The sequence below is a fragment of the Pteronotus mesoamericanus genome, unplaced genomic scaffold (assembly GCF_021234165.1).
Source record: "Pteronotus mesoamericanus isolate MK-2021 breed Mesoamerican mustached bat unplaced genomic scaffold, CSHL_Meso_final contig_20, whole genome shotgun sequence".
Lineage (NCBI taxonomy): Eukaryota > Metazoa > Chordata > Mammalia > Chiroptera > Mormoopidae > Pteronotus > Pteronotus mesoamericanus.
The window spans coordinates 44,284,044-44,310,094 of NW_026555085.1; the positions used below are offsets into that span (position 1 = coordinate 44,284,044).

Here is a 26,051-nt window from a genome sequence, read left to right on the forward strand (position 1 = left end):
ATCAACACTCAAGTATGAAACTGCATAGAGCATTTTTCTGATAACTTGTTATAAGTCTTAGTCTGATTAGTATCATTGCCAAGTTTTAAGTTTGCTGTTTGGTTTTTGAAAGAGTCTGAGAACGCTGGTTGAACATACTCCACTTATGTCAATACTCTGTGCAACTGGGTGAAGTAGAGGGAAAAACAGAGGGAGGGTGTGGTTTTTTAGGCTTCAAAACTCCACGTGCTATGTACAGTATACATATACACCATAGATAATTACAATCCCACCATGAGACAGTGAAAAAAACTCAAGTGAGCCTTCATTTTCCATTGTATGTACATTTTAGAAGCTACTGATAGTTTCCTTTCATATTGCTTTCAAAAAGAAAAAAGAAAATGAAGAAAATACATTAGATCAATTCGAATGTAATTTAACTTAAAGGCTTCATCAGACCATATGTGCAGACACTTGAGATGATGACAGAGTTAAGCTTCCTAGGGTCCTAGAGTCAAAGAAACTCTGCTGACCCCCACTGCTAAGCAGGTGCACTCCTTCCACAGGGGGCAACATCTGCCGATCGGTCATGGTCCCACTCGGTGAGGACCCCAAGAAACTTCCTTGGGAAGAAACAATTTTCTCAGGACTGGCAGCCAGCTTGGGGGATGTGGAGAAGTTATATCCATACAAGGCACAGGGGCTGTGTAACCTGAAGGTGTTATAGGAACCCTGATGGGTCTGGTTAGCAGCAAAGGCATTGCTGGAGGAAGGCATGATGTACTGGAGCTGGGGGGACATCCCCGAAATCTGCATGGACAGGCTGGTCTGTGGGCAGCTAAAGGTGTCCCCGTCAGCGCCGCCCATGGACATGTTCACGGAGGCGCTGCTGCTCACGCCCACGTAGGAGGGAGTCCTGGGCGGGGCGAAGGTGTCGCTGGTCTGGTTGGTGAGCCTGTTGTAGGTCTCGGCCAAGGATGTGCTGTACCGGTTGAGGGTGAGGCCGGACCGAGCACAGGCTGAGTAGTCAGCCGGGGCCAGGCTACACAGCTGGCTGGTATTGGGCCCGAGATGGAAGGCAGGAGAGGAGCAAGGAGAGCCAGACAAAAGGTGAGGGTGAGTGGCAGCAACGCCATTCCCAGAACCTTGGAGTAAGGTGGAGGAACTTGCATTTCCTGTAAAAGAAGGTGAAATGTAAAGAGCAACGACTGCACTGCCATCTTTTCCTTTCAATTTTGTAATCAGGAGCTAGACAGTGCTTGTTAGATGGGGTGCTACAAAGGTGAAAAGGAGGTTTTAGCTCCCGAAGAATTACACTGTAATTGATTTCAGGTGAAATATTTTAAACACAGATCCTCTCAATATTTTTAAGGAAAAATATCTCCTCAGGGAATGATGTTTTTTGTTTTTGGTTGTTTTTTTTGTTTGTTTTTTGTTTTTTGTTTTTTGTTTTTTTCAGAAATATTAGGACACTACCACACAGAATTTTCATATTAGCTTTCTCAAAGTTTTCTCATTTACTGTAATATTATAAATGCTGACTTTCCCAGCAACTTTATAAAATATAAATTTCATCTTACTCTGTATCTTATTCCAAAAATATAACCATCCCCTCTCACCTCTTCTTTCAGCACAACTTGTTCTGGATCAGTATATCTTCTTGCAAGAAAAAGAAGGAATTCAAAGGAAAGAGCTGAAATGGTCGAAAGCACATGGTGCCTCAAACTTGTCTTCAGCTGGCCACTGAAAGCTTGTGGTGCATCAATAACTGTACTACACAGGGCTTGGCTATTGCAATTGGCAATAGACTAGAACTTCAAAATTTTCATTTCCCACCAGAAGCAGGTGGGTGAATCACATGCTAACACAAGAGCAGGTGTCCAGCACACAAACAGTCCTGTGAAACAGAGAGCGTGGTTAACCCTGCCTCCAATCAATAATGGTAATGGTGGCCGACTCCTCTCTCTGGATATGCTGGCAGATTGGTGATTGCAAACTTGACAGAATTTAGGGGGAGAGGAGAATTCCAATGGGCTGGACAGGTTGTAAAACCTTCATTGCACTAGTGACAGTGTTTTATATAGCTCCTTAAAATAATCTAAAAGCCCAATCCAACCAATGATAATTATCTAAAACACAGCACGCTAAATTCTTACTGGGAAGCTGGGCAGGATCAGATGCAAACAGCCTGAGTGTGGGAGTGGGCTGGCAGTCCTGCCGACCCTGGGCGGAGAAGGAAGTGTCACAGAAGCGCCATGCCTTTCTGCGCAGCTCCCTCTAAGGAGACACTAGCCCCGGGCTTGGGATGGAAACGCAGAGGGGGGCACAGGGAAGTCTGCCCAAGTGTGCCTGACTTTCTCATCATAAAGCCAACAGGAGAACTCTATCTAGAGGCAATTCTGGTGAAAAAAGAGAAAAAAGAAGCTGGCAAGAAAAGGTGGACTAGAACTAGGCATGCGCTTTCTTGTGAGGTGGTCCAGAACACCCTAGTCCACCTCTAATTTTAATAAGAGATTTAAAGTGAGATAAAGGTCATGAAACATACAAACAGCCTAAAACATCGAAGACTTAACCTAAGACCACAACAGGCATTTTTCCTGGCCCATCGCCATACCACATAGAAAGACACAGATCCTGTAAAAGGGAGATGCTGGTGATGAGGTCGCCACTGTAGATCTAAATGATGACACATATTTTCCAGTGCCTGAGCTTCTAGATGAGAACTGGCTGTTTATATGACTGGATGACTCTGAGATTTACCTTGCTTGGGAATTCCAGGAATATCTTCAAAGGTGAGAGTCCGTAGTGAAGGTCTCCAGAAGGCATATGACTCCACGAGGGCTTCCAAACCCATTCTAAACAGAAGAATCAGAATGGGGGTGAACAAAAGAAACAGCATTTGGAGCACCGAAGTTTTCCTCAGCGGTAGGCAGCTCAGAAAATACCGGCGGTATTGACAGTGCCCCCCACACCGGCAGGCTTGGCACAGGCAGAAAGAAAGGCTTCAGAGATGGCCTACTATTCTGTCACTAGGGGCACAGAGGATGGAAACACCCAAGAATTCTTGTTAATGTCAGAAAACTAAGCCAATCTCAGAGAATATAAAGCTCTCTGTTCGCCCGGGGTGAGAAGTTGAGGCTAAAAGCGCCCATCCTAGCTCGTGTGACTCCAAGGCTCTGCTTTGTTCTGGAACCCGCCCTCTCTCCCTATTACACTACTTCTCCCTCTTGTGAGGAAGCCTCTGACATAAAGGTAGGCCCCATAAAGCCACCTCTTTCCTAAGACACACTTCTGGCCATCATCCGTTGCCTCGGCAGCCAGTTTAGAAGAGCATCCATCCAAAGAAAACGGTTTTCTCTCTCAGAGGCTCAATCTCCAGCACATCCAGGGCAGCCAGGGTGTGCTCTCACCCCAGCAACAGGGGGTCTGAGGGGCAGCACTGGCCTCTCAGCCCACTGTGCAGGAGGATCACAGGAAGGTGGTCTCACAGGGAGATAAGGCATATGGAGCTAGCATTAGCCTCAAACATTGTTTTAAAATCCTGACGTATACTTAATGGATGGATACTTAAAGAGACAGGAAAAATTGACCATGGACTATTCACATAACATAGGCATATTTTGAAATAAGGGCTACTACTCTAAATACATACATACATGTATTTATCTCCTACCATAAGTGATTCCGAGTCTTTCCCTCCTTATATCAGATAACTAAGTCCTCTAGGTTCTAGAAATGAGGTCCTTCATTCAGCTAGACCATTCTTAAGACCTCACCACTATTCCCTCAACCGTCTCAGACCTAAACAATATGTTAATTTAGATAACCTCATGCTTTTCATGAAACACACAGCTCCACGGCAGAAATGACTGCTTCCTGAGTGTCAAACAATACATAGACATCTCCTGTGATTGTTAGATGTAGTTTTATTGAGTACAGGTAATTTGTACATAATGTAGATGTTAAAGATAGATTTATCTTTAATAACTTAGACTCAGTTTGCTACCTCCTCCACATCTGCTGCATCTTCATGCGTAGTTCATAAGTCATGAACTATGAAGTAAGACTAAAGGAAACTGCCTTCCCCCCAACCGCCACCAGAGTCTTACCACCTAGATGACACCTGTGGTAAGGATGTGTGCAGATAAAATCATCTCACATGCCCTGCCCTTCTCTTCCTAGGTTTTACACATTGAATGTGCTTCCTTAGAGTGTTCAGGGTACAGACCCATTAATTTGTCAATTTCTATCATGACTATATAAGGAGCATGACTACCCCATCTTAGTGACTGGAGACACGTGTGTGTATGTGTGTGTGTGGATGGGTGGTGTGATACGTACACAGCCTTGCATATATAAACATGCTCATATGGGACCACACATGGATCTGACTCATCCCTGAAATCATGGGTTCAGGGGGCTGCTGTTCAGGGAGCACTTTCAAGAGCCATCACCAGTGCCATACAGGAGCTAGTAGAGGGCTGCCAAAGGGGAGAGCAGGGCACAGAGTGGGCCTGCACATGCTTTACCTGGGCTGCACTAACAGTGAAGGGCAGACTCTGGCTCCAGATGTAATCAGTGTGCCACAGAGAAGGAACTATTTAGTGGTAAGGACATCGATTGACGGTCAAGAGAACTGAGTTGTGACTACAAGCACTAAAACTTACTACATGACCTTAAGTAATTGTTCTAACCTCACTGGACTTTAGTTTCCCACAAAGTGAGGATTAGAATACAAAAGCTATGAATCCTGTCCTAGCTCTAAAGTTGTTTGCTACTAGGTGATTTTCCCCAAACCAGACATCATATCTGTGGCTGACCACAAGCCAAATCCAAGATCACTCTACTGAGTAATGTTTTACATATATTAAAGTATTAATTTGGGGAGAGTTTGGCAGGCTGTGTGTAGCCTGCATGTCATTTAATACTCAACTAACTAAAGCTAGGTGCTGTTTTGCCAATTACTCTATATGTAGCTTGTACTAATACTAAACTCGTATGACATTCTAGAAACAAGCTTTTTTAAATGTTAAAGAACATTAGGACACAGTTTTGCATAAAACTGCTCTTTTATTACCACGTAGATGAGTTTTAGTAATCATAGTTTTAAATATTAAAGATACTAAAGTGGTCATGCAATGGTCTCCAAGGAAATTTACTAAGAGGTAATTAATGAGCAGCCACTGGACTTAGAAGCCATTAACTATAGCGATGAGCATTATGGCAATACTTGCCTTAGCAGTGTAAATACAAATCCATAGACTAAATTCTTCGGGAGGAGTTACTGATCATCCCAAACACAGACCCCTAAGCTTGAAAGACAGGTTCGGAAGGTGGCATATCTACAAGTGATCTAATTTGGAGCTATTGATTTTTTTTTTTTTTTTTTTTGAGGCTGCTGTTTCACACTGCAAGTTCCAGAAAGGATTTCAGATATTTTGCAGGAAACAGTTATAAAATATTTATTAGCTGAATCTGGACTTTTCTTAAAAAGCCTTCATTTTCTCCAGTAATGGAGACTTTTCCCGTCTAGTTAAAGAAAAGATAAAAGGCACCTCCTGCAGGAGTGTAGCCAAGGCGATAATTTATACAAGATGCCTTTGAAAAATTTCCACATTTTATCACCACCCTAATTTATGCTATCAAATGGCCAAGTTTATTTAGTAAAATGGTTATGCTTTTCCTGAAGTATTTAAAGAGAAGAAATTTTTGTACCTTCCTGAGTAAAAAATTTTATAGGGTCAAACCTAAGGCCTAACTGAAGAATGAAACTATTCTCAGCACATAAATTCTCTTTCACATAGCAAATGTCTTGCAGGAGAGCTTTTAAGGGCTGAAGCTACTGATTCCTATAAAATAGGCCGTACAACCATAAATAGCCAGGAAGGGATAATTTTTAATTAAAGCAAATTGTTTTATAAAGTTTAAAAAATCACAAGTTCATGTTTATTTTTTGTCCTGCTTAATTTGTTTATTTCATGTATGGGGAAAAATAATAGAATTTGCATTAAAAAGCAGTAACAAGAGCACAACAGAACCAGGGGTATTAAAGAAATATATTGAACTTTTTCTCACGGGCTTTCTTCTCTACCAATATATAAAAAAATCACTCCTCCTCCAAGCCCTCCGCACCATTGCACCCTCAAAGTTTTAAATATAACTGAAGTTTATTTTTTAAGGAACATAATCCATCAATTAGAAAGCTTTAAAGCTAATCAAATTTTCTCTTCTCCATCTTTTGCATTTATCAATGGAAGATGTTAAAATCAGATATTTTTAAATGCAGAATATTGGTTTATAGATATTTAACATTCCAAATGAGAACTGAAGAGCTTATGTATAAGAAGCAGAAGAAATAATTTTACTGAGAAGAAAAGTGAAACTATTCATTTCACTAACAAAAAAGCTATGTATAGGTCTAATATGTTTTTCTTGTACTAAGCTATTGTTTAAACATTTGAAGCAAAATAAACACTTTAAGTTTTAGCAAAATTTAAGAAGTGTCAAAACATAATTCATTATTTTATATATATCTGTTAAAAACTCTGAAAGTTTTAGAATCAGGAAAGAAATAGTAGTAAGTACCATCGGTACCATGCCTACATATTCCTGAAATAGCCCAAGGGCAGGGAAATACTCATTGTAAACCCAGCATTTTGACTTCACCAAACAATAGACTTAGCAGTTGACTTTCACCAAAACCATTGATTTTCTTCACTGACCAAATTTTAAAAAAACAGATGCTTTTGCATTATGCTGACTTTTCTAGAAATCTTCCTAAAAATTTGTCATATGCATCCTATCATTTCACTTCTACGTGAAGGTTTATTCACTATTATTATCTACCCAAATATGCCTTTTAAAATATTTTTAAATTTATTGCTTCAAAACTGAAGTGGTGTATCAGCAGCGTGATTCCCCAGTGTCAACAACAGGGAGGCCTTGCTGGAGCTGTCACACTGGGCGCCTGGACAGAGGTCCTGGCTGCTCACCCTCTGAGCTCCAGTGCTGGCCTCCTGAAGTTTCAGTGAGTTTTAATAAATTTAGTCTCTGCTTAAAAAAAATAATAATAAACGGAAATACATGCAAGACTCTTAACTGGATAAATACTATTCTGCTATAACCAAAACCAACAGAAGATTTCACCAAAGTGTCAAAGTAGGAAAAGGGTCTTCCCGAAGGCTCCCTTCAGTCACCTCACCAGCAACCATCTCAGGGACTAAATTATTCCACTTTCAGAAACTCCTCTGAAAAGCAAAGTTAACCAGGAACTAATGTAACATAACAAAAGCCAAGCAAAGTTTTTCTCCACATTTAAACAGACATTTATAAACAGAATACATAATTTCAATACAGCAAACATCTTAGCGTAGGCACACATGCAAATCTTCTCACAGAACGAAGATTTCAGAGGGAAGCCCTGTTTTTAGTCTTGTTGATCTACCTGCACCAAGTTAAAGGCCACCCTCGAAGTAGTATTTTAGTTGCTTTTTAGTCCTCACAGTGTTTAAACGATGCCATTGCATAGAAAGATGAAATTAAGTCTTGATTGTATTCTCAGAAAAGATCTCTGTCTATAGCTGCCTTGTTCAATGAATCAGCTGAAAAAACTAAAAATCTAGAATACTACCTGATTGTTTTCTTTCTACAATTTTAAATGAAATTGTCTCTAAAATAATTGGGGATTTTAGCTTCATGTAGACACAAATTATCAATACCAAGTTTTCAAGGAGTATTAGAATAATTTCTGGAGTAAAGTAATAAAAATTTCTCAAATACTTTTTTAAAAACAAAATGCTTTTTAAAACATTTAAGTCAAAGCCTTACCCTGAAAAGGCATCTGGAGAACGTTAGTCTGTTATTACTCTCTACTACTATCAACAGTTATTTTAGAAAATGTTGCACTGAACTGTATTGGAATAAAATTCTATCAATAAAGTCAAAAACTCTTGGCACACAGACTAGGGTGATCTGCTTTTTGATAAAAGTAATAGAGTGGATTTCATTATTGTAGCTCTCCCACTTAGTACAAACACCATAAAACACGACACAGAAAAAATAAACAAGTGTGTGACTGTCAGCAGAGCCAAGACAAATTTGGAAACTAAAGAACATCAGCTCTCTTGGCAATGGGCAGTAGTCTCATATTCTAGTTGGAAATCTGAAAGAACAAGAGACCCTACCATATTCCAAAAACAGAATCAATAGACAGCTGTGACATCACTAAGCGATTCCTAAACCAAGAGCAGATGCAGAGAGGGTGCCGACTTGGGATATTTGAAGCCCCTGGGCCTGTAAGGGCAGGCTCCCTCGAGGCCCCTTCAGAGGCAGCGCGTGCTGTACACTCTGAGAACTTCCATTTTCACCCCAGCATCACGCATTAAAAGTTCACCTTAAGAACGGGCAGGCCACAACACTATACCCCAAAATAAGTTATAACCAAAGCCCAATAGTATTAACAAGTTTAAATCCTCATCAGAAATGATTCCAAAACCATGTCCGTAAATTTAACTGTTTACACTGTAATGGAAAATATACAATAAAAACAATTATATTTACCACAGGCAGATGTTCATCACTAAGACTTACCTGTTACGCCCAGAGTCGCGGAAACCTTTGGCAAATGGATTCCTATCTATCTTCAAGCGAGTAATCTGCAGAATAGGAAAAAAATCACATCAGATCATATTATAAATGCCAAGTAAGGTGATTAAAAATGGAAATGATTAAAGAATGGAATTACAAGTAATTCCAAAGTTAAGTGTCAGAGGTGTCTGTTGTGCTCCTCTCTCATTTCCCAAGTATTTTATTATCTTAGCAGTAAAGCTAGAAAAAAATTTCAGAAACCACTCAGACATTTATCTGCTATGAAAAAGTCATTCCCCCACTCCTAATTCAAGCTCCGTAAATAAAGTTTATTTTGCTTTTAACTTGCCTAGAGAAGAAGACTCTGAATAGTCTGTTGATAACTTGCCCTTTGTTTTCCAGTCACTCTAAAGTTCTTCCCTGTATCTCTTTCATATGGTTCAATCCTGCTTCCCTTACAGTGGTGGTGATGGGAAACAACTAATATCCAACTGCAATTTAACAGCCATGTATATGCCTGAAGGTAGCTAATCTCCTACATATCCTTCTCTTCTTCAGAGTGGGGTAATTTACACTCTTTTAACTTTTCTGCCTCTGTATTTTTCTCCTTCTCCTTGAACCATCTTTATGACACCTATCTGTAAGTTTTACTTGTTCTTCTTCCATCTGTGAAGTTCTGACCTCACCAGAGTACTACAGTGATGTCTAAGCAGAGCTAACCACTATTTGAAGGTTCTAGTGATTAAATCTTACATATGTAGTAGAAATAAGTGATGTTTTCACTTTATAGTCCTAACTTGTTGACTCATAACCAGCTTTTTGCCCACTAAGACCCCGAGATTTGGGGGAAATTTTTTACAATTAGTCTAATAATCTCCGTTGAAAACATGTTTTTAGTTATGTAATCTTGAAATTAACACTAATAAACAGCATCCCATCTATTTCTTTCCAGATCTCCACTTTACCCAGAGGAATTTACAGCCTATCTTCCAAGTAGCACATCATGCTTTGTTTCCTATGTTCCTTGGTTTAGTAGAATCTATAAAGTTACTAAACATTCTTCTGATTGTACCATTTTGGTTGAGAACAAACACTGTTAAATAACAACACTAAAGCAAAGAAAGGCATCTTCAGAAAGTCATTTTCAATGTCCCTCTATTGTCTCGCACATGCTCTCAGCCACCCTCCACTCAGCCACGTAACACCTGAGGCACATGAGGTCCATATGGTAGAGTTTTAATATGTGGATAAAACTACATTATAAATGATATAAGAGTTTGCTTATTAATTTACCATGTATGCCACTTTCTTGTTGAAGGAAGTATTTATAATTCATTATAGCTCAATTCTGTTTATTAAATAATGGTTTAAAAACATTAAATAATTTAAATATTCATCCAAAATAGTATTTTTTTTAAAAAGTACAGGTTTATATAAAGGGGAAAATAGAGATATAGCACAATTACTATTATCATTATGTTTATTACTGACATCACATCTATTGAGTATATATCATTTATGCTGTACTGAGTTTTATGCATATTATTATATTTATTCTTATAGCAACTTCTATGTAGTTATTATCTCAATTTTATGTTTTCTTTTAAAGTGAGGCTTAAGTTTCCAATGATGATAAGGTTTCTTGGTGGTAGAACTGGGCTGGGACCCCAGGCTTTGGCCCACATGCTGTTAACCGCCGGGCTAGGCTGCTTACCAATTTTCCGTAAGTTCTTCAAAATTGTACATGGGAAGTTTAAAAATGAACATGATTCCACTTTATTGTTATCAATTTCCCTTTTAATTTGTCTACCCTCTTCAATCAGTTAGTCAGCATTTGTCAATTGGTATTAGTAAGTGACCAACATGTACCAAAAGCTGACTGTATCTCATTTACTGTATCACAGAGGCTGGGAGAAAAAAAAAAAATTTAACAGTTAATTTTTGTGTGTTCAAGAAAGAGAAAGACACAGAAAGATGAATTGGGGTTGTTTTAAAGGTACTAAATGACTCTGCTCTTTTCTCCTCATGCATTACATTTTTCCTTTAAAAATAAAATTATTTTCTGTACCTAGCATATTTTAAAATATCTCTCTAATTATCTCCAGCCCTTCTACAGGTTCATTTCCTGTTGCTTCTTAAAAGCCTGTCTGAAAACACAGCAATGTGAGTGTGAGAGCACTGGACAGCTTCTGGTCGTGGGACTGGTATCTCCAGAGGGATGAGAGTGGGTAAGGCTCTCAACCTTAAAAGGGAGGTCAGGATCCACGTCTCCTAAGAAGCTTTAAAACAACAGAAACCACAAAAGAGAGATTAGAAAGCCTTAACATTTTTAACTGAGTTGTATGTAAATTTAAAGAGAAATGGAGACCTAAAATAATTCTGCTGACAACTGAAAGTTTTAAAAAATGTACCAAAGGCCACATCAACCTCAATTACATCCCTGTTTTTTATGAAAACTGGCCAGAATTGCATGGATTAAAAAATTGGTTTGATTAAATTCTCCACCTACTTGACACAGCCTTATAAAAAAAAGTGCGTGAGTATATGTATACACACACACACGTGTGTGTGTATACATATATGTATACATACATATATGTGTGTGTATGCTTATCCACATACACAAGAAATATTTTATTTCTCAAATTATTTCAAATTTTAGGAAAGGATTACTCCACATTTGCTGATCTTTCAGACTATAAGCATATATATCACCCACTATCACAAAATTAAAGCATCTCTTGAAAGAAATAGCCTTTTTTGTATGTATCCCCAAATGACTACGAAGGATAAATGCTTCTGAAATATTTCTCATAATACACGGACTGTAGTTTTAAAATAAAGTGAGTTACCGAACCCAATGGTCTCTGACATTGTACAATTTGTTTTTTTATATTCCCCATGTCTATTTCCTAGGCAATACACACACTTTCTAACTGAACTATGACATCATGACTCAATATTTCAAAATGGAAAGTAAACCTACACTGCTGGTCATAAGACACATTCTTGTCTAAAAAAATCCTCACTAGAGTAGCCTTACTTGGGGAATCCTGGATCAAGAATTTTTACCACTATATATATACCCTGGATATCATATATGACAAATGCTCTGTGACAATTCATATTTAGATATAATAAAAAGGATAGATAGCCTTCTATCTACATCTGAAATGAAAAGTCTAGAAAGATACCAGTTCTGAGAATGATACCTGCTGATTCTGATAGGCCGTGACAGTTGTGAAGACAGTTTCTGGAAAGGAGAATGCTTTCACTCCCTCACCAGATGGCACAGGCTTGATAGGAGAAAGATCATCGCCACAGTCTTTACGGATGACATGGACGCGTGGTTGGTATTTGTGCATAGAATGAAGAATAATCTATAATGAGGAAGGAAAACCCAATGTATCAGGAATCTTTGCCCAATCTCAATGCCATGATGAAATATTTAATATGTAAAATATATCCCAGTTGGAAATACAAATTTCCAAGGATGCAGAAATGCTAATTTAATAAAGTATATCAAAATTGGAGAAGCAGGGCTGGGAAGTTGTAAAATGTGCCTAAAAATACAAAAGAAAAAAGTCATTATTTTGGTGAAACCCTGTGTATAACCATGTAAACTTAACCTCAAATTCGTATTTTACTTATAATGAGCTGAATGGAACATAGAATCCAAACCAATAAAACTAAAAGTGAGTTTGAAATGATTATTTAAATTCCACCACACCCATCCCCTAAAACAATAAGTATTTGCACACCAAGGTTTTCTTAAGAGAACAGTCTTCCTCTATTAATGACTGCAACATGTCTATTTAGGGGGAAAGGGACTTTTAAAGATACCCTAGGGTCTGCCATATGTGCAGCTCACAAAGTCTCTGGTTTGTCGGGAGAGCCGCGCAGCCATGCCTCCATCACAGCAAAGCTTCCAAAACCCAGACACCTGGGGATGCAGAAGCTGGTACTGAGACTCTGCTGGAGGAATCTGATACTATGCTTCAACTACATTCTACCTTCTACCCACTCGTAAGAATTCATCCTAAGGAAATACTTAAAATCCAGAAAAGCATTCCATTACAAAGATGTGCAGTGAACCATTTATAACAGTGGAAAAACAATAAAGCACTTACATGAGTAGATTGGTTAGGTTAATGAAAGGCAACACAACTGGATGTGGTATTATTCAGTCATTTCTCTTACTGTTTAGTACAATTTTAACCACATAATAGTCTTCTTTTTAAATCTTACATGATAACAAAGGATCCAAGTTGTTTATAAACATACCACAACTATATAAAAATAGTAAAAAGGACCCATCCAAAGATATGAACAGTGATCATCTCTGGATGATGGGATTATGTGAGAATTTATTCTTCTTTATATATTTTATGCTTTCAAGGTTGAGGAGGTGGGGTAAAGAAACAGCTTCACCCAATGAGGTTTTCTATTTGTTGATGAGACTCCCCATTCAGATATTCATTAATGAGTTTAGTTAACAAGCCTCTATCTTTCCTGAGCTATATGATTTGAATTCAGGTTTTAGGATGTTAGGAGTGCTTAAACAGAAGTCTTGGAAAAACAGTGGTTGATCTGCCTTGTGCTTTTCAGAATTCAGGCAGTTTAATGAGCCAAATTCAGAATCTTTGGTCAGCCCACACACAAAAGCTCTCTACCCAGAGTGTATTGCCGCTGTGAGAATGTCTTTACACTCTGGTAGTAACCAACACAATCGTTAGTTTTGTTTTGTATTTTTACCCTAAAATAGCTTTTCTGTCCATGGAGGGGATGATTGGGCAGCAGACACATGAGGGAAAGGCAGCCCAAGTATGAAGAAAGGAGAAGAGTGTATGGCAGCCTGTCATCACCTGGGGACACACACACACACGAATCTGCAGCCTCTGGAAAAGCCTCTTTCCAAGTCTAAAAATGGACAGAATTTCAGTAACCTGTTAGTGGCTCACAAAAAGGAACATGTATAAAGGACCCAAGGACAAAGACAATGGCAGGGACTGGGTGGGGGAGGGGGATGCATGTGGTGGATAGGTTGTGGGAGGTGGGGGTTAGTAGGACAGGGGAGAGTAATGGGGGGGGAAATGGGGAGAACTGTAACTGAACAACAATAAAAACAATTTTTAAAAAATAAAGTAGAAAATAGCATGTGCTATTTATAGTAAGGATAAGTATTATTTTGCAAAATATTATTTTCTTTGTGTGTACATGTACTAGGTTATAACATAAAATGTGTCTCTGGCTGTGAGTCAGGTAAAAAGTCTGAAAAACACAGAAGCAAGATTTAATTCTACTAATTCTAATCATCATCAACTTACAGAGCGGAATAAAAACTGGAGGAAGCTCCTCCACATTAAACAAATCACAAATGCGTAGTGAATTTGAGGACTAGAATGAACTGACTTGAAATGAAGGAAACAAAAACTGGTTTGAGTTTCTGTTTACCAGTCAGTAAAAGGGAGGTTTTTGTTTTATGAAGTCTCTGTTTTCTCTAGCAGATTTCTCCATATAGCTATGTCTGTATTTGCACATTGAAGGGCAACTGCCAGTAATAATCTAAAGATTAATGAAGCAAAATGTAATTTTCAATATTATTTATTGAAAATTAATATATCCATGGAAATTTTTAGGGAATGCTAAACAAGCCTCGATTCTTCTTTATAATGCTGCATTGTCTGATTTTTTAATGAACTATCAAACTTATAATGATGAGTGGTCAATAATATTTTATTTATTTAATAGAAGAAGCAGAGCAAAGAGAACCACTGGCTTTGTAAACAAGGAGACCACAGTGATGATGCCCATCACCAAAAATAATTATATCTGATATGCATGTTCCACGCTTTCTTTTCTGTTTAGATGGAGGACTTCTTTTCTTTTTGGCATTACCTAGTAGAACGAATATCACATGAGCCTATGTCCATAATACAGAATGCAGCTTTGCAGGTTAATACACATTTTTAAGACAACTTTTAAGACACTAGGCTTGAGTCAAAAGAAGCATGATATCACTTATTTTTGATCTGATAAGCCTAAAGTTCCTGTAGTTTGACATATATGCCAGCTATGCCTTATAAAGCAGCTCAATTGGGAACCACTACCTGCTGACTCCAGAAATTTCCTAGATGACCTAAATGTCAGTATTGGGACAAGTCAAACAAATAGCCAAGGAAGAAGAGATAACAAAAACCTGATTCCCTGAATTTTTGGTGATACCAAGTACCAACTCACTTTAAATGGTACAGGGCTGATGCAAGACACCAAGTTGCCAACTCCATAGCAAGGTGACCTTGGTTTTGTTTCAGGCATGATGCTATATATAAAGCACTCCTTACAACTATATACTTTCAAATTCATCAGCTCATTTGATGAATTTGAAAGAATACACAAAATTCTCTGGGAACTGGGAGCACAAAAAAAGAGAAAACTAAGCCTCACAGAGACAAAGTGACTTGCCCATGAATGTGAATGTGTTGGATCTCTAAGTTGTTGCAAGTTCTTTCCTTCGAGGAGATCTTAGCAATCTCCCCTGTAGTATCTTGCTTTTCCACTGCATTCTCAAGCAGAAATGAGACAGGGTGAGTACAAAGTTAGAGCTAGGGTACCTCTTTATCACTGAATCCTCAGCAGCCGGGAAAACAGACCCTTTCACAGATACCCTGGCGGTTGCTGCCTGGGTGTGCTCCTTCCAAAGCACTATGAGTCCTGCTGAGGTTTCGGGTGCACCTGTTAAATGTCTTCTACTTCTTCAGGAAAATGATCCTCTAAACGCTTCCCTTCAGACAGCAAATTCCAGGTGAATAGGGGAACATGCACATGATGAGAAGGAAATACTCCACCCAAGTACACTAACCATCTGCACATGGGAAGCCCAAGGACCAGTCTTGTTTTCTACACAATCCAAACTAAAACTGGCTCTAGATTCTTCAAAGAGCAAGTAGGTATTATAAAGTCTTCACTGCATTCAAAGATTAGGTGTGGAGCAGTGGGACATTTCCACTCTCCACAGTCTTCCTCTCTAAACAATCCCTGGTATTTGGAAGATGAAAAGTCACTTTGGGGGAAACCCAATGACATATAATATCAGATCTCATGCAGTCCTAGGTCCAGTCACAGCCCTGTGAAAATTTGAGTCCTGTAATCATTCTGGGTTTAACAAAATTTCAGGTGTACGTGGAGGTCTCAAGTCACTTTGTGGAACACTTGTATATATTTAGCAAAGTAAAACTGGGTACTGGGAGCACAAAAAAAAAGAAAGCAACTTAGGAAGCAAATTAGTAAATCACTTCTCATTTGACTCTACAGCTTGATTAGTTAGAGATTAGTATCACTTCCTTTACAGCTGGGGGCGAGGGACCTCAACCATATAAGGGCAGAGGGGTGAGTCCCTGAGTGGTCTCTGCATGAAGAAAGGGACTACTGAATTTAAAAGCCCCACCATAACGGTACTACTGTACTACTGTCTTCGTAGACCTGAATCCCATCAACAATAGAATAAGAAACAAATTCCTAACCTCTAACCTAAACTCTTTGGGGTCATCAAACTGCATAAACAAACAGATACTGTCTTCAGGAAGCCTCCCCAACCTCTCCGGACCAGAACAATGTGGCATCCGTGATTCTCTGAGCTGACAGCGTGATTCTCTGGGTGTGCGTCTTCTCTTCCGGCTAGGCTTGAAGGTCACCAAAGGCAGAGACTACGGCTTTTTACCTTAGACTACATTTTACAAAGTCTTCAAAAATATGTTTTTAAAATAAATAACAAAAAAGAGCTTTTCCCCTCCTACATTCTCCTCTAGTATCAACTGATACATACATTTTTACCATTTGCAAAGACAATTTCCTTGCTTCCAAAATGCAGAGATATATACCTTTCTCTCCCTATTTTCCCCACACCTTACTTACCTCCCTTAAAGTATTACATCCTACCACAACCTCACAAGAAAAATTTCACTGACAGATGACACACTTCTCTGGGTTTTGTCTATTTTCTGCTATGTTTTTGTTTTTCTTAATAGTGAAATATAATAATTATTTAGTTATAAACAGTTGAGTTTCAATTTTTAATCTTTTGTGCTTTAAACAAATGCTGTATGATAATTAATTGCATTTGTTAACCTGGCTAGGGCATAGTACCTATGTATTTGGCCAAACTCCAGTCTGAATGTTGCCATGAAGGTATTTTTTTTAAGATAAACTTAACATTTAAATCAGTAGACTTTGAGTAAAGCAGATTATCCTTTATATTGTGGGTGGGCCTTGCCCAATCAGTTAAAGGCCTTAAGAGAAAAAGACTGAGGTTCCCTGAGGAAGAGGGAATTCTGTCCCCAGACTGCCTTCAAACTTGAGCTACAACATCAGCTCTTTCCTGGGTCACCAGCCTGCCAACCTATCCTGCAGGTTTTGAACCTACCAGCACCCAAAATTGCATGAGCCAATTCCTTAAAATGAACCTCTCTCTGTATATTTATATGCATCCCATTGGTTCTGTTTCTCTAGAGGATACTGTTTTAAATAAAGTCTAGTTGAAATTACAAAGTTAAAATCATACAAATAAATGACTAGATCTATATTAATATTATAGATTCTAGATATGAGCCATAAAGCCAGTAATCTGATCTGAAAGAATTATAAAATGAGTATATTAATTTAAATTACTAAAGAGTTTATACCTTATCTATGACAGTATATCATTTTTAGACCAAATTATCTCTCTGTAAGATATATTCTCAAACTGTTAAATTCAGTAAAGTGGAGTATTTAAGCTTTTTAAAACAAGTAACACTTAATGGCATTTATTTTTAAACCTTTTATTCCAAAATAATAGAAGATCTTTCAGTGGACATGCTGGCAACATATCACAGTCAGTTCCCTCAATGAGACAGCACTAACTAGTGTTGTTTCACTGAAGTCAGGTGAAAAATAATTGGTACAGCTTGATTGTGGAAATAAAAAGGAAAAACGAAATAATGCATCAAAATGTAGGGCATGAAGCTGTATTCAGGAATAAAATCTACAATGCTACCTTTCCAATTGTTTATTTGTTGCCTTTTAAATCATCAAATCATAAAAGGCAACAAATAAACAAGAGCACTGGCAAAGTGAGATAGATGCGCCTCAAAATCTAGATACTGCCTTTGTACCACAATGTAATTTGTACTTGAATGTTTTCATTAAGGTCAATTGCTTAAATTATCATTTAGCAACTTGCAAATCATACCCTGTCATCACAGTATTACTAGTTTATAACAGTTTGCATTTTTGTTTTAAAAGATTTGCTCATAAATATGCTGTCTTTGTTACCCCTTTGAGAAATGAACTAGTCGATACTCATTTTATGCATGATATACTAGTCAAAACACATTTTAATCCTGCATCAATCAAAACCCTCTCAAATAACAAAAACCTAATAGAAATGCTAGCTTTGAATGGAAATAAGCATGTACCCAGAGTTACTTATTTATTAAAATAATTATGAAGAAATATTGCCTATGAACAATAATGCATAAAAATTAATAAGGTGTTAAAATGACTATTATTGGAATGGCTGGCTTTGACTTACATACCATATTTCACCAGTTTTAAGACTAATATTAACATATTTTGACACATTAGATGTCATTATAAAACAGTTGGGATTTTGCAGATGGAACATTATTGAGAGGCAATAAGCCTTAACTGGGAAAAAAGTTGGATGCAGGCAGGACACAATAAATTATAATTCCAGTTAAACCAACTGTATTCCTATTGAGTACAATAATTAGCACATCACAAGACTTCAAACAAATGTTTTGGTTAAACAGTCTGCCTGGGGTTCTCTCATTCCAATACAAACGCAGTATCTAGTTTTTATCTATTAAATGCTTCATAGGACACTCTGGCCACCAGCATAGCCTCTGATGCAATTAGCACTTTGATTTTACACAGCTTATTATGCACATGCTGATCAACCAGGAGAGAAATATTATTGATCTTAGAAAAGTTCATTTCCTTCAGTCTGGCCCAGTATGGATATGGGTGCGCCATCCAATGGCCGTGAATTATGGATGCCAGCTACTCACATGGCCTTGGTCATCCAGTTCATTGTTGGTGAGCTTTAGCTTGTCGAAGCTGATCACTTGTCTCATCCAAGTCTCTCCTGAGGCAGGCGAGTCTGGATGGATATACACCCGGGGTGGCACAGGGGAGTCTGCGTTTCCCGCCACCATCCACTTAGAGCTGTGGTAGACATATCTAAAAGCCAACAACAAGGCTCAGTATGTCAACTATTGCTTTCTTGGAATTTCCAACTCTTTAGAATCAGAAAAAGTTTGAAGTCTAAAATACAATGACTTGCTCTTTACATCCAAAGAATAGAAAATAAGATTTTGACAACTTTTTAAAAACTCTCTGAGGCAGCCATTGGCCTACTGACCACTCAAAGTGATGTGTTAAGAGGTTAGTGAAAATATGCACACCATTACCACCATAAATGCAAGCATCCTAATTCTCAGGAATCACACTCATTCATGTTAGTCATTCTGTCTGTATTCTGGTAGTTTCCATTTTTCATGTGGAGAGTCAATTGACATGAGAAACTATTCAGCTGTCAAGCTCACTTTTAAGTGAACCTCAAAAATACATGAAAGTTATATCTAGAAGTGTCCCACTTCCTTTATCATGTCCCATTTTAGGCTTATGTACAAGTTGATGGGATAGACGGCAGAAAGGCAGAGGGAAACTGTTAGAAGTTTCAGTAACTTTTATTTTCATAGCAAAAAAATTTTATCTATTATTTAGAATTACTTTTTCTAATTCTATTATACTATAAATTAAGGATAAAGTATTCAGTTTAATTTTAAAAGTTTGTATAATCATAAAATGTAGAATTTTGTCTCCTATACTTTTCTTTCTTGACTGTTAGAAGAAAATTCTGTAAATAGTTTTAAAATACCACTAATTAAAATATACATAAAACTTTGAAAATTGTGGTATATATAATTAATATTACCCTCCTAATTAAGAGACAAAATATCCTATTCTGTTTGTTTACATGTCAAAAATAGTGACTCTAAAAATAACACATTTAAATCACAATTCTTTGAGTCATAAAATCATAATATTTAATTCTACACTCAGATTATTATTTATTAGTGTAACTTAAAATACACTAATTCAAAAACTAGAAACTAGTATGTCAATGAATGACTTAGAAAAGGGTGGAAAATAAAGTTATTTTATATAATTAGGTGTTTTTTATTCCATTTGTTTCTTAAAATATGACATAAGATGTAAAGCAACACTATACAAATAGTCTCAGAGAATTTTACCTGTGTAGTGTGTACACTGCTTTTTTAAACAGCATGAAACATTTTCATAGCATCTCTGGTAAGACCCTCAGTTTCAACTGTGGTCACATATTTCACTCTATTTTGAGCTCAGTATGCCTTCTATTCTTTAATTCCTTTTCTTGGGAAAAAATAGTCACAAAATTAAGAATAACTTTTTAAAAATTCCCTTATTTGGTATAGTGTAATTTCAATAAATAAGTTCCTAAATGCATATACCTTTGTGAATATTATTTTTACATTCTCATAAGTCACATCATTTTCAACTTGACCAAATAGCACTCTCTGATAGCAGAGAATAAGCCAAATTATTTTTCTATTAGTGCTGAAAAAGTTGGAAAATATAATGCAAATCTTGGAAATGTAAAAAAAAAAAAAAAAAATCCAGAAAAACAACTACTAAAACAAAACCTAACAGCTGCACTATGGACAAGGAGTTATTATCAAAATAAATAGAGTAATATGCTCTATCAATTGAAAAACTACGCATATTGAACAGTTCAAAAATCTGCACCCACTAGGAGAATAAATGTTACATGCTACATATTCTTTGTGAAACTTTGTAAATACATATGCTAAAAACAACTTTCTTGGGAAGCAATATAATTGGAAGCAAATTTATGTTTTATAACTTGATCATTTAAAAACCTGGCATCTTACTACTAATACTTGAAATCGTTCTTGGTGTTATGTGAAAATAATAAGAATCAGTTAGGTAAAACAAACCATCCAACCTATATGGAAGAGATCTGGAAAAAGAAATATGAGATAAACTTAGAAGAGAAAGGAATAATTTCTAAGCTCATTAAGAACTACGTTATCTTCCTTAGCACAAAACCCACATTAGAATATGAATTTTAAGTCAAGTATAGAAAAAAAATAAACTTCAATGCCCTCTAGCTTCTGTCATGCAGTAGATAATTTTAGCAAAATTCCCTGAGTTATTTAATATAACTTATACACAAAAGACAAATAATATAACTGTCCTTTTTGTTACCCTTTTTTAGTATTCTACATGTGCTTGTACTCATTAAATCAATATATTTTGATACCATGAACCTTTTACCAGAAAGTATCTCTCTAAATTTAAAAAAAATGATAAAAACCAAATCCTATTTCATTGAAAAACTTACCAAATATTCTAGGTGTTTATTTAAAAAAAAACAGAAGCAAAGAAAACCAAAATTTAGAGTAGCATTTTCTGGTTTTCCACTCAAAATCAACTTTTTTTAAATGTTAGCATTTTTAACTCCTCAGAAAAATATAAAAAACATCATCATTAAAAATTATTGATTTGCTTACTTGCAGAAGAAAAAGAGCAAAGCTTATGAAGAATGTACATCTTTTCCAGCCTTACTTGATATTTATATAAATATATTCTCTTTCAAAGTTCAAATACTACAGATTAGTAACTATGAAGCAAAAACACTAAGACAATTAATTCATTACCAGTTTAAAGATGTCTTAATATCATAATGAATTATGAGATTTTATTTTTTCTAAATTGTAAAATATCTTTAATCATTTTCTCAAGAGGAAAGTCTGCAAACAGGTACCATTTTGAATGTAACCAGGTAAAGGGAATTTATTTAAAGATAAAAATCACAAAAAAATAAAACATTTCATTAAATAATGTATATGTACAAACTTTACTTAAGATTCCCTCTCAAAATTCTAATCAAAATGTAAATAGATATTCACTTGGGTTAGAGACACTAAACTGGCCCCTACGAATAGTCCTTAGGACTTAAAGAGATTTCTGTATCCGTGGAAAGCAAAACAAAAATTAAATTTCCACATTTACCGTAAGAAAAGGCATCCTGTGGGCTACTGGTCAGAGGGTACTGGATTATGGATCTGGGAATTCTACAGGCTTTTTGAAACAAACATCATAGTTACAGATCAAACAGACATAACCTAGTGTTTTCTTATCCTCTTGCACACATGCAGTCACTGTACCTGTATCTTTTGTTGTCCACTGGCACAATATCCATGGCAATATAATACTGCTGATGAGGGTCTAATCCTGAGATCTTCACTCTCATTGCTGGAAACATGCGCCTATGTACAAGGGAGGGAAGAAAAAAGGGTTTGGCTTTTGTTTTTGATTGTGATCACATATGTAGAAAGAATAAGCAAAGAAACCTTTAGAATCTGTATTTTTCATATAAACAAATTTGTAGCATTCACTTTGGTAATTTAATTCAAAGAATCAGAACAGGGACATAGCAAAACTGACACTTTTAAATGTAATTGGTTGTACCCTATGCTTGCGCGTTGTGTTTACCGAAATGTCAGTATAGCTAAAAGCAAAAGAATTTTGTACACTGAAGGAGTGAAGGCACTAAAGGAAGCACTTTTTTAAAAAAATCAATAAGCATATTTACTTTAATAATACAATTAATAAAATGTTCCAAATGGTAGAAATAGAAATTTTGAATTCCTAAAAGTGATAAAATATATTATAATGTGAAATTTTAAAAGGGTTATAAAAAACCACAAGGAGCCAATGTGCCATGCTATAACCAAACAATATGTTCTTTATTGAGACAGGACTTCCTGTCTGCAGCATGGTAAAGGTGAAGTGCAAAAGTTGCTCTAAATTTGAAAGGTATAGTAAAACTTCTTTATTGAAAGCAGAAACTAAACACAATGTATATTTACCAAATCATTCCTTCCCCCACCATAACCTGATAATACTTTCTTACTTAACCACACTTACGCAAAACATTGCTAATTAAAGCAAATGAAAATCTGAATTTCTCTTTGCTTCCCACAGATGCATATCTGGAGATGCTAAACTAAACACACCTATCTTTTCAAAGGGGCACAGTTGCAAGGAATACAACAACAAATTATTGTATAAAAAAAGAGAGCAGTTCTTTCTTTTTAAAAAATCTTTCTTCTAATGATTTATGTCTAAGACCCTTCCAGTTAATCTAATTTTTGCTAATTTACCTTATAACACGAATTTTAGTACTGTTATTTACCAATTTCTCCCTGTAACAATAATGTCATTAAAGACCACTTGCACAAAAAAAGAAAGTCCATTATTCCTAACTAGGCATGAGAACAGTTTAATACGCTGGCTGTTTTAGTGTTATTTCAGTGCACCTGTAAGATAAAGAGTAAAGGTCTTTAACTACATCCTTTATAAGACAACTGTTGCTTTGTGTTGTTGAAGGCTGAATTTGGATCATTAATAATAGCTCTGTGAAAATGTAGAAGGTAGCATATGGATTCAATAAAATATGTTTTTGTAATTTCTAATAAGTTTGGATACTTTTATACTATCCAGGTTTTTGCCATGTGTACTCCCTAAAAGAGTTGTGTGTTCATTTTATGTTCTTTTTGAGGAAGATATTATTCATAGATTTCAATGCACTAAATGAATTGAAAACTTTAAAATGCAGATATTTCTCCAATTAATGTGATCTGGCAAAAAAAACCCCATTTATTTTACTAACTGAGGGATATGTAAATTTCACTTTCAAAAAATGGATATAATTACTTACTCTATATATTTTTTGGAATTCTTCAGCAAATTTAGACTAATGCGTTGGATTCCATTAAGGAAAAAAATGTTAACAAAGTAACTGTGGATCTACAAACAAAGTGGTTTTTAAAAATCAGGGTAAACATTTTTGAAGGAATTAAACATGTATTACGGGGGATTCCAGTCATTTTTCATCCTAGTCGAATATCCAAATAACACAACACACCACGTTCTCACATTTCCAGGAAATCTTTTGATAAAGAACCAATGTGTGAGTTTCAATCTGAAAAAGCAAATCATAGTTTGCTCAAGAGTAAACTGCGTTTTTTAAAGGGCGGGGGGAAGGGGAGGGTGGCGGGTAGTGGTGGTGATGTGTCCCATAGTACCAGAAGCTAGAACTAGAGTATAAATAAATGCCCGGACAGATATAAATATGAACACGAATCTTTAACTACCCTGCAGGCAGAGTATCAATCGAAACAACTACCATATTGGCGATGAGAGTGACTTTCTCCTGAGCATCCATTCAACAAGAGGGCGGCGGATCTGTGCCCTTCACCGACAGCCCTCGGGGGTAGGTAGGCAAAGCCAGTCTCAAAAGCGAACCACTACCCAGAGCCTCGTCCCGTCTACACGAAAATGCTAACCAGAGACCGCCCCCCCCCCCCCCCCCCCCCGCCTTCCTAACCCACCCAAAGGTTTTGGTGTGGCCAGGGCTGAGGGCCATTCGCGCCAGCTCGTCCTTTACCTGCCCGCCTTGGTGATGATCATCTCCGTGCCGATCTCGTGAAAGCGCTTCCAGAGCTCAGCTCCCTGAAGATCCACCCGCGGGGCCTGCGGTGATGGCAGCGGGGTCCCGGGCCTGGCCAGGGCGGGCACCGGGGAGCCCTTCCGGGAGCCTCCCGGGGACGCCAGTGGGGAAGCGCCCTGCAGGAAGCCATCCTCACAGCCTCCTGGGCAGCAAAGAGTAGAGAGGGGTAACCAGTGAGGACCCCAGAGGGGAATCCTGATGAGGAGACAGACCTCGGGAGGGAGGCTGGGGGGTAAGTAAAGGACCAGGAGAAAAGAGGAAACTTTCCTGTCATGGTGTCCTTCTAACAAACAGGTTTACTGTTAAACACCCGCACTGCCCGCCGAAGAGACCCTTGAAGCTCAAGTGGGGCCCCCTTGGCCCCCAAGTCCCGAGTCCACCCCGCCTCCGCGCGGTCAAGGCCCCAAAGTAAGTTTCGCGCGGCCACCGGGATGTGGGATGCGCGCCCAAGGGAGCCTGAGTCGGGTTCCCGAGTTCAGATTCCCAGTGCAGACCCCGACACACCCCACGCACGGAGCGCACGCAGCTAAAACGTCTAGTGCTGGGTGCCTGGTGTTAGGCGCCAGGGCCTCCCTTTTCAATAGGCGTCTGAAGCGTCTCGTTTTAGGCTGGGCCGGAGGCATCCTCCAGAAACGTTTCAGGCTCCGCTCCCGCCAAACTCCCCAGTCGCCCTGAGCCTCTTGGCCAAACAGCTAAGGACCACGAAGAGAGCTAAAAGCAAGCCCACGGTCGTTGTCGGCCTTGGCAGCAGGAATCAAGCAGGGAAGGGAAGGGAATGGTACGGTTCAGCTACCCCTCGGGAAACCACGTCTGCAAATACGCCGCCCTCTTCCTGGTTTGCCCAAATGGCTTAGGGCATTCGTTCCGGTTTGGGGGGCGGTTATGCCGTCGCTCTCTCCACCTCCATGCTTTTAAAAGCTAGGGAAGAAAAATAGAGCACCCACAGACTGAAACCCCAAGTGAAGCAGATGCGAAAAGCACAGATCTGCACCGCGGGGCGCCGCAAACAGCAGCCGCAGAGGGCGCGGACCGCCGAGCGGGAGGCGGCAGCCGCCCGAGGTGCGAGGCTGGAAGCGGCGTTTTAACCGTCCGGAGGGATGACACGAGTAGCACGGCGAGAGCGACCAGGGCGGCGGCGAACGTTGCACCCCGACACCCACGGCTAATGAGCTAACAGCTGAGTTGCCTCGGGAGCGCAGGACCACCGCACTCGTGCACGCTCACAACTTGCAGAAGTTCAGGTTCTCCGCGGCCGTGCGGGCCGGCGGGACCGGGGAGGGTACGCGCCGCGAAGAAGTTGGGTGGCAAGTGGCCGACTCACCCGCGGCTCCACGGGAGCCGCAGCTCAGCTCCAGGTCCGCGCAGCCCCGGGCGGGCCCGGATGCCGCCCCAGCCGGCGGCGGGAGCGCGGCGCCTTCGTCTCCTTCCGAAGAGCCCTTTTCGCCGCCGCGGCTGCAGCCTCCGTCATCTACGGCCCCGGCCGCCTCTTCCGCGCCCAGCTTCCGCCGCTTCTTCTGAAGCTGTTGCTGCTTCTCGGCGCCGATCAGCGCCTCCACGGAGAAGGCGTGTGCTTTAAGGCTTAACATGCTGCACGGCGAGCCCCTCCGCTTCTCGGCCATCCCCGCCGCCAGGCGCCCGCCCGCCCCTCGCTCATATACACTCACGCAGGCACACGCGCACACTCGCTCTCCTTCCCCCACCAAAATCTGAAAGACTCTTGTGGCCTCCCACAGGCCGAGATCTGCCCCCTTCCCTGCCGCGGGCAAAAACAAATTTGGCGTTTCCTCTTTCTCGCTTGTGTTAGGATCCCAGGAACCAACAGCGCGCCCGCCAAGTTTCCTTT

The 26,051-nt window shown here is 38.8% G+C and overlaps 1 protein-coding gene across 1 annotated transcript; it reads right to left on the reverse strand.

Annotated features, from left to right (window-relative positions):
* Window positions 1-432: 432 nt before the first annotated feature.
* Window positions 433-25,827, reverse strand: TBX18 (T-box transcription factor 18). The gene is made up of 8 exons (XM_054568855.1): window positions 25,530-25,827; window positions 24,146-24,350; window positions 21,861-21,962; window positions 18,636-18,807; window positions 11,778-11,945; window positions 8,569-8,633; window positions 2,740-2,834; window positions 433-1,154 (listed from the first exon to the last, which is right to left on the reverse strand). The coding sequence occupies exons 1-8, from the start codon at window positions 25,825-25,827 to the stop codon at window positions 433-435; spliced, it is 1,827 nt and encodes a 608-aa protein (XP_054424830.1).
* Window positions 25,828-26,051: the final 224 nt, after the last annotated feature.